The 14,412-nt window shown below is 43.4% G+C and overlaps 1 protein-coding gene across 5 annotated transcripts in view; it reads right to left on the bottom strand.

The window, feature by feature from the left end:
* The window catches only part of AGFG1 (ArfGAP with FG repeats 1), a 145,369-nt gene that overhangs the window by 46,103 nt on the left and 84,854 nt on the right, over nt 1-14,412 (bottom strand). For all 5 annotated transcript variants that reach the window (XM_030215708.1, XM_030215709.1, XM_030215710.1 and 2 more), the window contains one exon: nt 6,620-6,823. In XM_030215708.1, the coding sequence (XP_030071568.1) occupies nt 6,620-6,823 (204 nt within the window). The remainder of the gene's footprint in view (nt 1-6,619; nt 6,824-14,412) is intronic.

Below are 14,412 nucleotides of genomic sequence, written 5' to 3'. Positions count from 1 at the left end.
TGTGTGTTCCTCTGAGCTACTGCAAAGCCCGACAAGAAGTTTGTTCAAATGGATCTGTGCTCCAACTATCTACTTATATAAATAGCAGCTTTCTGCCTGCTATTTGCATGTGTAGCCTTACACATGTAAGGTCCATTCATATGGACTGGTCTGGGCATGTACAATAAAGAACAGGATTTTACTCCTTTGCTCCCACCACTCAGTCTGCCTCCCAGCCTCTGGCCACCAGAACTGTGACTGCAGGTACTGCTCACAAAATATATGAAGTATCTGCTCTCATGCAGTTCCTGCAAGGTGTCAACAGCAGGAGGCTAAGAAACAGGCTGAGCAACATGAGAGAAGGAGTTCTGACCACTCTGCAGGAGATTCAAACACTTGAAGCAGAACAGACAGAGAAGAGGGCTGAAGCCAGACGTTTGGGGTTAATATAAGACTGGCGATGGTAGAAAGGGACCATGCTGGCAGATGCTGAGAGAAAGGGCTGGTGTTGGAAACTTGAGCTTAGGGTCACTGAATGAAATCTACTTAAAGCTACCCCCGCCCACCCCCAATATGAACACACCAATGAACTCCAATTTTCCTGACCCTGGGAGAATACCTAATTGCCTAAAAAAATAAACCTCAAATTCCAAATGATAAACCAGAAGACCTATCTATAATATCTTATAACCAATGCGTTTTATTGGTTAGCAAAGTTTTATTGTATTTTGCGTTCATTAACTACATCTTTTGATACTTCTGCTACTGCCAGAAAAACTTCAGTGTATGATATTGCCCATCACTTCTTAGCAAGCGTTTCTTCAATTTACTCTTCAACGTGTTTCTCCACTCAACCACATATGCTTCAATAATTTTATTGATACTTCAGGTTCAACGGCGAGAAGAGAAGTGGAACAAAGACCACGGATTCCAGAGATAGTAGCACACAAATATCTTGAATTAAAACAAGGTTTATTGAGAATCAAAAATGTCTCAACACAATGTTGTGTTTCGGCCGGAGAGCTTGCATCAGGAGTTTGAAACAATATATATATATATATATATATATATATATATAATATACATTTAAGCTTTTGTAGAGAAAAATGTAGATAAATGATACAATGTGTAATACAAAACTAAAACATATTGAAATAGCTATTACGTCACACATTCATATATTCAATTAGTTTTTCACTATGGTTTCACCTTACCTATTCTTTTTAGCAGCATGGCACTCATACATATTCTTTATTTCTATAATTTTTTGTTTGTTTTCACTGTCCTCATAGCCCTAGAGGCCAGACATCACATCCCCCCTTTTTGGTGCGTTTCTTTTTTTATTTAGCAATTCTTTGAACCCGCCGCTTTCTAGCTTCTGTAAGGCAATTAATCTTATTCATCTATCAGCATATACAACCAACGGTCTTTTTAAAGGTGTATAATTATGGTACAGCCAGAGACCCCCCCCACTGGAATGGTGGCGGGCCCAGTCATAGAGCTCAGGCCATTACAGACCTTGGCTGAGTCAGAAATCTGATGGTTGACATAACTGGGAGCTTACTGGAAAAGTATGGCCTAGTTTGTAGCCCGGATTGAGGCCTAAATAAGCTAAATTAGGAAAAGTTAGGTCAATAGATATGGAAACAAAATGGAGGATTTCAGCACAAAATGGAAGCCGTATCTGTTACAAAGTGGAATTTTCTCTAATGTAAGTTAGAAAAACAAGTTGAGAAATGAGTGAGTCATGCCAGGTGCAAAGAAAATAGGGAACTAGCTGTCCAAGAGGGGAGGGAGACTTTCCTGTGAGCAGGATTGTGGTCAGCCATGGTGTGAGAAAGGAAAGGTGTAGCTGGATGCAGGGTCTTGCTTAAGATTTGTGGTCAAGCGAGCTAAAGACAAACCATGTTAGCAAGATAGAAGCTACTCATTAGCATGAGCCAATCAGTGACAACCATGACATTAGCATAGATCCAATCAGGTATATCTATTGTCATATTATCCATATCCTGAGGGCACCTATAAAAATCAGGGTATTTCCTGGTTTAAGTTAGAGAGAAGAGTTGCCACTCTCTCTCTCCAAGGGAAACCAATGTGTCCAGCAGAATTGACAAATTACCTAATTGCTTTCCCTTGTAAAACCTCTAATTGGTAAAAAATTATAAAAGATTAGGAACTAATTAACACCTGTTTGCAGCTGGATTATTATATTCCTATAACTGATTGTACGTGCCTGTTGTCAATCACTGATTTGACTTGTACCTTGGCAAATAAACTCCTCATTCCAAATGATGATCTGTGGGCTTCACTTAATGATGAAAGGCTGTAAGTATAAATGCTTTTGCTGTATCAGGCTATCTTTCGCTGCATTGTATAACTTGTCATCTAAATCCAGTTTGTCATAAGGCTGGTATCTTTTCCTTAAACCTAACATCTCTCTTAGTGGCAATCCCTTTTAGAACTTCACAACTCCTTGATTACCCCAGTACTAGTGCTATTTAGAGATAGAGTCAGATTTAAGGTCACTCCAGCCTCCTTGGGGGTCTCTGAACCCTAAAATTAAAACAAAGGTAAGTAAGATTTCCTACATAGGTCTTCACATTTTGACATATATCATCTCACTATCTGCCGGTATGGCTATGTCATCTCATTATATATGAAGTTCAGCGCCTCTTTCACTCTTTTCAGCTAACACATGCATCGCAGTTTTCTGTTTAAACTACTCTAGTTAGCCCTTATCACCACACGCCTTTCACTACTTCGTCTCTCATTACTTTATTCCTTTAGTTTCCATCCTACCATTCTCTTTCTCCACTTGGCATGTCTAACGGTACTTTCACATTTCACCAGATCGTAGACTTTTAGACCATGGTAGTTTTTACCTTAATTGGCCACCCGTTCATTTAGTTTTTTTATTCATTTTTGCTCAAGTTATTTTTATCTAGTTCTGTTTGTTGCTCCTTCACTGCCAAATTTATGCACATTGCATTCACGGTCCACGGTTCATTATTTAGTTCTTTTACAGCTTTCTGCTTCAGACTGTTTTCCTAAAAGCCATATCCAAAATTTTTGTTTCCTTTCCTCTCACAAACCACCTTTCTATTTTTATTGCGGATTTTACGATTTCACTTTTGATGTTTTTACTCTGAAGTTTGCATACAGGTCAGTTAAAGAGTTTTATCTGGTTTTTTTTTTCACTTCTTTTACATATCCACGTTAATCATCAGTCTTAGCATATTAATCATTATTACATCATGACTCAGTTTTTATTTACGTGTTTTATTAATGTATATTTTTATTATGTTTTAGATAGTTTTGTATTACACATTGTATCATTTATCTACATTTTTGTCTATACAAGCTTAAATGTATATTATATATATGGTTTCAGACTCCTATTGCAGGACCTCTGGCTGAAACACAACATTGTGTTCAGTCACTTTTGATTCTCAATAAACCTCGTTTTAATTCAAGATATTTGTGTGCTCCTATCTCTGGAATCCGTGGTCTCTATTCCCACTTCTCTTCTCGCTGTTACTCCATGGGACTTCTTTTTTTTTTTTTAGTCCTCCACCTACATGGATTCTCTCTGGACTTCAGGTTCACCTCCAGAATCTAATACTACAGAACAGAGTAGATTTTTCTGCTTTCAAACATTCAACAGCACCTACACTGCATGTCCTTAAACAATATAAAAAAACAAAAACAAACAAAAAAAAACCCCACTATTGCCTCACAAGATCCCATTCCTTCATGCTACATTAAAAGTTTCTCTAATTTAATTGTAACACAACCCCACACTATGATCACCACCAGTCTTGTACAAGGTCAATTTCCTTTCATTTGGAAGCATACACTGGTTTGCCCACAACTTATTGATTGAACTAATGTTTCAGATAATGTGGGATAAAAGTACCAATGTGGTACATTAATATAAAGAGTGTTACAATAGACAAGGGATAAAATTGATAATGATATACATCCCCCTCCACCTTCGCGATGGACTGGAAATAGTACAAATGAGAATGAAGTGGATAGAGCACCGTTCACGGAAGAAAGTGTGTATCAACAACTTGAAAAGCTAAAGGTGGACAAAGCCATGGGACAGGACGGGATCCACCCCAGGATATTGAGGGAGCTCAGAGAGATTTTGGCGGGTCCTCTTAAAGATTTAATATATCCTTGCAGACAGGAAAGGTTCCGAGGGATTGGAGAATGGCAGAGGTGGTTCCTCTTCACAAAAGTGGTGATAGGGAAGAAGCTGGAAACTACAGGCCGGTAAGCCTCACTTCGGTTATTGGAAAAGTAATGGAAGCGATGCTGAAGGAAAGAATAGTGAATTTCCTGGAAGCAAATAAGTTGCAAGATCCGAGACAACATGGTTTTACCAAAGGTAAATCGTGCCAAACGAATCTCATTGAGTTCTTTGATTGGCTGACAGGAAAATTGAATCAGGGACGAGCTATGGACGTAATCTACTTAGATTTCAGCAAAGCTTTGGACACGGTTCCCCACAGGAGGCTCTTAAATAAACTGGATGGGCTGAAGATAGGACCTGAAGTGGTGAACTGAATTAGGAACTGGTTGACGGACAGACGCCAGAGGGTGGTGGTGAATGGAATTCGCTTGGAGGGAAAGGTGAGTAGTGGAGTGCCTCAGGGATCGGTGCTGGGGCCGATTCTGTTCAATATATTTGTGAGTGACATTGCCGAAGGGTTAGAAGATAAAGTTTGCCTATTTGCAGATGATACTAAGATCTGTAACAGAGTGGACACCCGGGAGGGAGTGGAAAATATGAAAAAGGATTTGAGGAAGCTAGAAGAATGGTCTAAGGTTTGGCAATTAAAATTCAATGTGAAGAAATGCAAAGTGATGCACTTAGGGAATAGAAATCCACGGGAGACGTATGTGTTAGGCGGGGAGAGTCTGATAGGTACGAGCGGAGAGAGGGATCTTGGGGTGATAGTATCTGAGGATTTGAAGGCGACGAAACAGTGTGAGAAGGCGGTGGCCATAGCTAGAAGGTTGTTAGGCTGTATAGAGAGAGGTGTGACCAGCAGAAGAAAGGGGGTGTTGATGCCCCTGTATAAGTCGTTGGTGAGGCCCCACCTGGAGTATTGTGTTCAGTTTTGGAGGCCGTATCTTGTTAAGGATGTAAAAAGAATTGAAGCAGTGCAAAGAAAAGCTACGAGAATGGTATGGGATTTGCGTTACAAGATGTATGAGGAGAGACTTCCTGAACTAAACATGTATACTCTGGAGGAAAGGAGAAATAGGGGTGATATGATACAGACGTTCAAATATTTGAAAGGTATTAATCCGCAAACGAACCTTTTCCGGAGATGGGAAGATGGTAGAACTTGAGGACATGAAATGAGATTGAAGGTGGGCAAGAAAAATGTCAGGAAGTATTTTTTCACGGAGAGAGTAGTGGATGCTTGGAATGCCCTCCCGCGGGAGGTGGTGGAAATGAAAACGGTAATGGAATTCAAACATGCGTGGGATAAGCATAAATGAATCCTGTGCCGAAGGAATGGATCCTCAGGAGCTTAGTCAAGATCGGGAGGCGGGGTTGGTGGTAGGGAGGTGGGGATAGTGCTGGGAAGACTTATACGGTCTGTGCCAGAGCCGGTGGTTGGGAGGCGGGGCTGGTGGTTGGGAGGCGGGGCTGGTGGTTGGGAGGCGGGGATAGTGCTGGGCAGACTTATACGGTCTGTGCCCTGAAGAGCACAGGTACAAATCAAAGTAGGGTATACACAAAAAGTAGCACATATGAGTTGGGCAGACTGGATGGACCGTGCAGGTCTTTTTCTGCTGTCATCCACTATGTTACTATGTTTCTCTGGTGAATTGCATTACACCTTCAATGAACAATGGCTTGGGAAACACTGGTGTAAACTTCTAAATTGACTGTGTTATGTGCAGTGAGGTAGGGGGCATTTGGTTATTTACTAAAGATCAATTTCTTCCAAAGAATCCATCTGAGCTCCCTATTATTCTTCTGCATGTGTGTTACAAAAAAGACCTGTCCTCTAGTAAAATTATCATCTATTTAGTATTATACAGTTATTTAATGTATACCTCTTGAGCTACTGAGTCTCTCATTGGCTTCTTCCACCTCTAAGGAATATATATTTAGGTACAAGCCTAACTTATCTAAAGCTTATTTCATTTAAAACTATTAAAAAGTGTTCTTTAAACATTGTACAAGAACATCTGGATCAACAAGTTAAAAAAAAAAACAAGGGAACAGACAAGAAAATTAATTTGTTCTGCCTACAGCCAAATCATCTTTACTCCAAACATTAAGGAAGGAAAGTAAAACCACCATGACAATAAGAATTTCACCTTCACCATAACACACAGTACAGAACAGAAAAAGACAGCCCATCATAAGTATCCCTTTATGTAGCATTAATGTGGTACTAATTTTCTGCTTTAAGAAAGTATCAAGCAGAGATGAATGCACTTCAAAGGCAGGGATGGGCTTCATAACATGTCTGGCTTATTTCAACAAGATTTACTAATGTAAATTAATAAATATGCTCTGCAGCATCCAATGATTCATTATTAAGTTTTCCGAGACATTTGATGAAATTGCATATGGGAGAGCTGTTACAGCAGGTTCACAACTGCATACCTTGACTAGTGTTGAAGATATTGTCTAAATCAGCCAGAGCTGCATATTTATCTGCTGAAGGGAGACTGGATTTATTTGCTGCAACCCTACTGGCAGGTGTCACATTGTTCTGCGTGGCATTGAAGGCTCCAAAATCAGCACTCGAGGATTTGGGGAAGTTATCAAAATGAGCAAAATTAGCATTAGCCGATGCAGTACTTCCTCCTATAAAGAGAAAAAAAAAAAACCACACAAAGCGAGAAATATGTATTTTTTTTAGACTGTACAACAAAAACAAAATAAATACCATTAACCTATTTTATATTTTGAGAGAAAGATGCACAATTGAAAATAAGTTCAGCTAATTCAAATGGAGAAATTAGGTCTTACCTGATCATTTTCTTTGCATTAATCCTTCCCACTATTCTAGAACCTGTGGGATAATTGTGTCCATCAACCAGCAGGTGGAGATAGAGAACTGAAAACTGGGCTGAGATCTCTGTTGGCATCCAGTCCAGCTCCCTCAGTATTTATAGTTTATTGCAATTTGCTAGACTGCTCTAGCTGCCAGGGCAGAGCAGTGTACAGGGCTAAAAATTACATTAAAAATGGAAAAAGGAAAGGAACTACCATTAGTAATAGGAAAGATATTCATTCACACAAAAGGTGTAGAGAACATTCAAAGGAGACACAACACACAGAGACTAAAAGTAATAAGACTAAATTTTCTAGCTGGAGGAACCGCTGGCTATGCCATCTCAAAGGCTTGTCTGAAAAGCCAAGCTTTAAAATTGGATTTACAACTCTTTAAAGAAAGGTCACTGCAAAGTGACAGGGGGAGATTTTTCCCCCCACAAGCGGAATAAAGAAAAAAGCGCTGTGTCCAGTGCATTCCAGGTGTGAAAATTTAGGACTAGATAGTACCAAACGATGATCATTTAGGGAGCGGAGCACCCTAGCAGGAGAATGAGGGATAGTAAGATAAGAAACAGTCAGGAACACCTATTCTGTAGGCCTTGAATGTCAGAAGTGCTATTTTGTAGATAATCCAGTATTTAATGTGTTGTAGTTTCAGCAGAGGGGTTATGTGATCTGTGCAATGGGCATAGCGAAGTAGTTTATATAACTGTGTTCTAAGAGTCTGCAGTTTCTTCAAGGTGGAACCAGGAAGACCTGCATAGATATTACAATAAGGAGAACAAGGAGTAAGAAGAAACTCAGAATAAACACAACAACCTCAGGCACGCTCTTGCCACGAACAAGTTGCACACTGTCGCTTGAAGGCCCACAGGCTTGTTTCAGTAAGTCTTCTAGCTTCCTATCCTGTAGATCTTTTAGGGCAATGCCCCTTCTATCGGTAAGGTATCTTAATCACCGCCATAACCAGGAGTCCACACTGGGAAGCTGCAATTTATTTTTCTCTTATGGAACTAACAGGTAAAAGTGAGCCATGAGCTCTTTCCACTCTCAGCCCCATGTCCGGTTTTGCTGTAATCAGGTCCTAAATGTCTGGATGCATCAGGAAGGCCTTAGAAGGACCTCTTAAGCACCCTAATGAACATTGAACTCCAGCCGCAGAAGAAGGCTCCTCAATGGAAAGCACTGCCACTGCCTAAGAAATAAGAGTGCCGAGCCCCTCTTTATGAAATCACTTCCACACTTTCGATCATCCCCCTCCTTGGGGTGGGGGGGGGGAGCTCTCCCTCCTCTAGAAGCTTCCTAAACAATGGCTCCACTGAATAGACCAAGGCCACATCAGATTAGGAGGGAGAAGCAGAGAGCACCTCATCAGCCCACTCTTGGAGGTGTGAACGAGATCTCTTAGGAGCTGGAGGGGCAGCAGGGTGAGAAACAAGCAGCTTGCAGCATCTACAATTGTCCCTGTTTCAGTAAATAGGCTTGGTGTAACAGCAATATAAACTCCAGAGAAAACAAAATCTCGATGCAGCTGAATGCTGTCAGGCCCCGAGATTGTAAAATGGCAGCTGAGCTCCGCACATGATCAGACAGGTTACACTCACTGCCAATCGGCCCCAACAAAATAGTGTCCGTTCCCGCACTCTTCTGCATCAAAATGTGCACTGGCATATTCAGATACTGTGCCAAAACCAAAGATGTACTGCCACCGTTTCCTGGCTTTCACACACTGCAACACCCCGATACCGGACGGCGGGTCCAACAGCGGGAACACTGAGTAACTGCCTTTGTGGGAGTCCCCATTCACAAACTGCTACAAGCACAGCACAACGTGTCCCAAAAAGTAAGAGTCAGGATCCCTCCCCTGCACCAAGTAGAACATGCAGCCCTCCAAGCAGTTCTCCCCAAGCTCACAGCTTCCACAAGCCTTATCACAGATGAGAGAGGCTCAGAACCGATACTCTGTTCCACAGTCTCCAGCAAACTTTTTTTTTTTTTTTAAGGTTGTTGTGATGGAAAAGGAGAGCTCCACAGCAAACAGAGGAGAGGGAAGAAGTTAATTTGCAGGGCATCAGACAGGGATCTGAATACCTCCAAATATGCTTCTGCAGACTCGAGACATCCACAAAGCTCAACTGGGGACAAGTTGACAAACTAGACCAGGAGCAAAGCACTGAGAACCAGAAGCAGAAAAGTGTCCCCATCCACCTGATGAAGACAGAAAATACTAAGGCGCTGGACTGGATGCCAAGAGATGTCTCGGCTCAGTTTTCAGTTCTGTATCTCCACCTACTGGCTGATGGATACAACTATCCTACAGCTTCTGGAATAGTGGAAAGCTACGTAATGGAAACTGCATTTTCACATTAGGAAATAGGAATGTTTAAATAAGGCAAACATCTATTTAGATGTTTTTCCAAAATGAGACTTATTTTCAAGGACAAACTAGCCTAATTAAAAATGAATTCATAAGGCAACTATTGCAACCACAGCTATTCATGATCAGTAACGTGCAGTGACAAATTTCACTAAATGCAAAACCTGGCTGCATCAATTGCTATTCTCAGTTCTTACAATCACATTTATTTTTATTACTCTATGCAAAAGTAAAATATGTTGCTTGAACATTAACATTAGCTTCTAAAGTCAGCAAAGTTGAAATGCCTCTATATCAAAGTACAATGCAGATGTGAATCCTGAATACATTAAATAGCTAGGACAGATCAAGAACAAGTATGCAAATATTATATCTAATTAATGTCATATGCTATTATGAGTAACTCAGGAGGGAGAAGGAATCTTAAGGTTAACAGCAAGTAAAATGTCAGTTTGCAACATTGTTGTGCCCCTCTGGCTGCTTTGTTGGCTGACTGGATGGTCTGTGCAGGTCTTTACCTACCATCATTTACTATGTAAAGCCTCTACACTAAGCAACTATTTTCATTTCTGTGGGCTGACCAGTTCCATTAAGGAGAAATTAGCCTTACCTGCTAATTTGCTTTCCTTTAGTCTCTCTGGACCGGCCCAGTGATTGACTGATGGGAAGTAACAGAGCAGTGAAATCATGGGTGGGACCCCAGCAGCTCCGCTGTAAGCACCTGTGCCCCAAACGCTGTATCCTGCCGACCCTGCACATCCAACTGGTAATGCTTGGAAAAAGAATGCAACGAGGACCAAGTCACCGCTCTGCAGATCTCAAGAGGAAAAACCAAACACCGCTCAGCCCAAGAAGCAGCCTGACCTCTGCTACAGTGAGCCTCAACTCCTGCAGGAGGTGGCTTACCTGCCAAAAGATAAGCGGAAGCAATCATCTTGAGCCAATGAGAAACGGTGGGCTTAGAAGCTGCCAGCCCCTTCCGGGCTCCCCCGATAAGGACAAACGATCTGTCTGCCGAAATTCATCTGTACGCCTCAAACAGCACTTAAGCGCCCTTCTAACATCTAGACAGTTGAGGCGGCACTGCTCTTCTGAACCTGAGGAAGACCCCACGACTGGCAAGACCACAGACTGTGAAACATGAAAACATGACAAGACCTTGGGAAGAAAGGACGGAACTGGACGCAAAACCATCCGATCCTTCGCGAACTCCAAGAACGGTGACCACAAGAAAGGGCCTGCAACTCTGAAACTCTCCTAGCTGAAGCAATCGCCATCAGAAAAACCACCTTAAGAGTCAAATCCTTCAAAGTGCAGGATGAGAGAGGCTCAAAGGGAGGACGAGACAAGGCCGAAAGTACCAAATTGAGGTCCTACAAAGGAAAAATACTTTGTGCGGGCGGCCTCACAAGACCCGCTCCCACAAAAAACACAGACCATCCGGATGTGAGGCCAGGGACTTACCTCGAACCAGTCCCCTGAAGCAAGATAAAGCCGCAACCTGGACCTTAAGCGAGGACAGGGCCCTTGTTGAGTCCCCGCTGTAAAAAATCTAGAATCTGCGATACAGAAGCGTGAAACAGAGAAGAATCGTCGCCCTCACACCACTCCTCAAAAACTCTCCAAGTTCTGATATAATTTAGAGAAGTGGAACGACATCTAGACTTGAGCATGGTGGAAATCACTCCTGCTGAGTAACCTCTCTTAGTCAACCTCACCCGTTCAATAGCCAAGCCGTAAGACAAAATCGACCGGGGTCTGGATGAAGAACAGGATCCAGCACCAATAACCCTGGAAGAACCAGGAACCGTAGAGGAGGACCAACCAACAGACTGCGAAGATCGGCGTACCAAGACATGCAAGGTCAGTCCGGAGCTTTCAAAAGTACTCAGCCCCTGTAAGCTTTATCTTCTGGATCAGGCGACCCAACAGAGGCCACGGAAGGAAGGCATAGAGAAGACCCTCTGGCCACAGCTGAAGGAGCGCATCGAGTCCCTGAGATTTTGGAACCTTCGCGTTGGCCGCTGAGGTGAAATGATACAGGGCTGGAAGAACCCATCGACTCACTAGTATCTGGAATGCGTCCTTGCTTACAGCCTAGTCCCCGGAATCCAAGGTGGTGCGACTGAGAAAGTCCGCCTGCATTTTCCACTCCTGCCACATGAGCCGCCGACAGCACTAGCAGATGAATCTCCGCCCAATCCAGCAGTTGAGCAGCTTCCTGCTCTAAGCGAAGACTTTTTGTTCCTCCTTGGCGATTGAAATAGGCCACCGCCATGGCGTTGTCAGACACGCGTACTGCCCGGCCTTCCAGGAGAGGCCAAAAGGCTCGGAGTGCCAAGCGGATTGCCCGCAGCTCTAAGAGGTTGATGGAACTGGTCGCCTCCTCTGGTGACCAGAGACCTTGTGCATATTGGCTCAGACAATGGGCTCCCAGCCCTTCAGACTGGCATCCATCGTGACCACAGTCCATTGCGGAGCATCCAGCAGCATTCCTTGGAGAGATGGGATGTCCGAAGCCACCAAAGTAGAGCGCTCCACTCCCAAGCCAGGAGCGGCAGCTTTTTCCAAATAAAATCCCTCTATGGAGACCACCTGGAGAGGAGGGATCTTTTAAGTGAACTCATGTAGGCCCTGGCCCAGGGAAGCGTCTCTATCGTGGCTGCCATAGAATCTTGTACCTGGAGATAGTCCTTCGCTGATGGTTGAACTGACTGGTGGAATTGACGGACCACGGTCTGCAACATGAGAATTCGGGCTTCAGTCAGGTACACTTGCCCCTTTACAGTGTCTAAGTGTAACCCCAAGTAATCCAGGGACTGAGAGGGTGCAGGCGACTCTTCTGGAAATGGACTATCCACCCGAGGGACTGAAGGAACTGTTCATAACTTGCTGGCTCTCCTGAAACAACTTGGCCCGAATGAGCCAATCGTCCAGATAAGGATGAACCAGAATTCCCTCTTTCCGGACAGCCGCTGCCACAACCACCATCACCTTGGTAAAGGTCCGGGGAACTGTTGCCAAACCAAACAGCAATGCCCGAAACTGGAAATGGTGCCCGAGAACGGCAAAGTGTAGGAAGCGCCAATGTAAAGGACGGATAGGGATATGCAGATAGGCCTCTGTCAGATCTAGAGCCGTCAAACTCTCCGGGTCTGACTCTACAATAACCGACCAGAGAGTCTCCATACGAAAAGAGGAAACCTTGAGAGCCGATTAACCACCTTGAGATCCAGAATCGGCCGGAAAGAACCCTCTTTCTTGGGGACGACAAAATAAATTGAATACCACCCCTGTCTGAGTTCTGCGGCAGGAACAGGACAAATAGCCTGGAGGCTGAGAAGCTTGTCTAGAGTCCCCCTGACATCCACCTTTAAGCGAGTTCGACAGGGAGACTCCAGAAAGGCGTCCGCCAAAGGACGCACAAACTCTAAGGCGTACCCTTCTCAAATAACATCCAAGACCCACTGGTCGGTGGTCTGGGCCCACCTCTGGAAGAACTGTGCCAAATGCACTCCCACGGGAACCAGAGGCTGGGCCCTGAAACCTTCATTGGGAAGAACGAGCGGATGACTGGAAGGAGGCTCCTGAGTCCTTACCTACTCTACGGGCGCCATGAAAGAACTGATTCCTTTGAAAGAAGCGCGACCGTTGAGCTGGAGCAGACCTACCTGGCCGGGGACGCCAAAAATCACGTCCCTGACCGTGAGTCGAAAACAGAGTGCGACCTGAGGGCTTCGGCCAGTCCTCCTGGAGTCTAGGAACTTTAGACTCTCCCAGACTACAAACCAACATCTAAATCCTCACCAAACAAGAGGGAGCCTCAAATGGGAAATCTGCTGAGTTTAGACTTAGAAGCTGCATCTGCAAACCAACCTCTCAGCCATGACTTTCCTTCTCCTGATGCAGCCTCTATTCCCACTGTAGAGGTATGCACATTGAAATAAATACTTTAGGTGTGTGAGTTATTGTCAAACGTGGACCATGAGGCACGTTTAATGATTTAAAAAAAACACACACAAAAAAAAAATTATTGAAACTGTTTCCCCTGTATGCATGACTGTGGTTCCATAAAATATGTGTATTTGTCAAACAGCGTGCTCACTTCCACCCACACGAGGGAGAGGTGCAAGGAAAGTTTTGAAAAGGCTGTTTTTACATGGGTTAACATGAATAACCATGCTGTTTGTTCAGACTGCTGATTGATGGGAGAGAGTGGAAATCAACCACTGAAAAACATACCACTGATGAGAAGGTATAAACCTGATGGAAACCAATATAAGCTTCACAAAGGCAAAGCTCATGAAGGCATTAGGAATGACTAAGAACACATCTTCAGCTGTTCCCCACACAAAGGTGAAACCTACTGTGTGCAGCCTGGAGAACCGCAGCTGGATGAAAGTGTTCTGAATACTAGGCAGCCAAAAATTAATTGAGGAATTCAATTAAAAGAAAAATGTGAGGGGGGGGGGGGGAAGTAATGGAAACAATTTTTAAAGAAAGCACTCAAAATGGAAAAAAGGAAGAAGAAACTGGTCCTAAAGTCAAAGTTTTAAAATAATAGATAGTAATAGCAGGCCTAAGCAAACATTTTTACTACTGTGTGTGATTCAAACAGATGTCTGAAATAAAAAGCACAAAGCTTGCCAAAGCACTTCTGAAATGTTAAGACTCTTGCACATACTATTATAAAGCCAAATGTATTTGAAATGCAAGGTTGAAGACACATCATAGCCTGTTAGTCTGCATCATCAGATCGATGACAGTGTGCTCACCTTGAAAGTTGACATTAGCTGGTACAGTTTATTAGTTTCAAAATAAACAGCTTTATAACCCTATAACTAGGGTTACCATATGTCTGGTTTTACCCAGACATGTCCTCTTTTTGAGGACACCACAACGTCCAGGCGGGTTTTGCCAGCCTGCCTGTTTGTCCAGGTTTGTGAGCGGGTAGGCGGGTCTCAGGGTGTCCTCCCCTCCTGCACCTTGTCGTCGTGCCCTGGTGGTCCAGTGGCCTCTT

Source organism: Microcaecilia unicolor, chromosome 10, assembly GCF_901765095.1.
Source record: "Microcaecilia unicolor chromosome 10, aMicUni1.1, whole genome shotgun sequence".
Lineage (NCBI taxonomy): Eukaryota > Metazoa > Chordata > Amphibia > Gymnophiona > Siphonopidae > Microcaecilia > Microcaecilia unicolor.
Note: the sequence above shows the minus strand (reverse complement) of the source record. Positions and strands in the feature narration are given on the sequence as shown.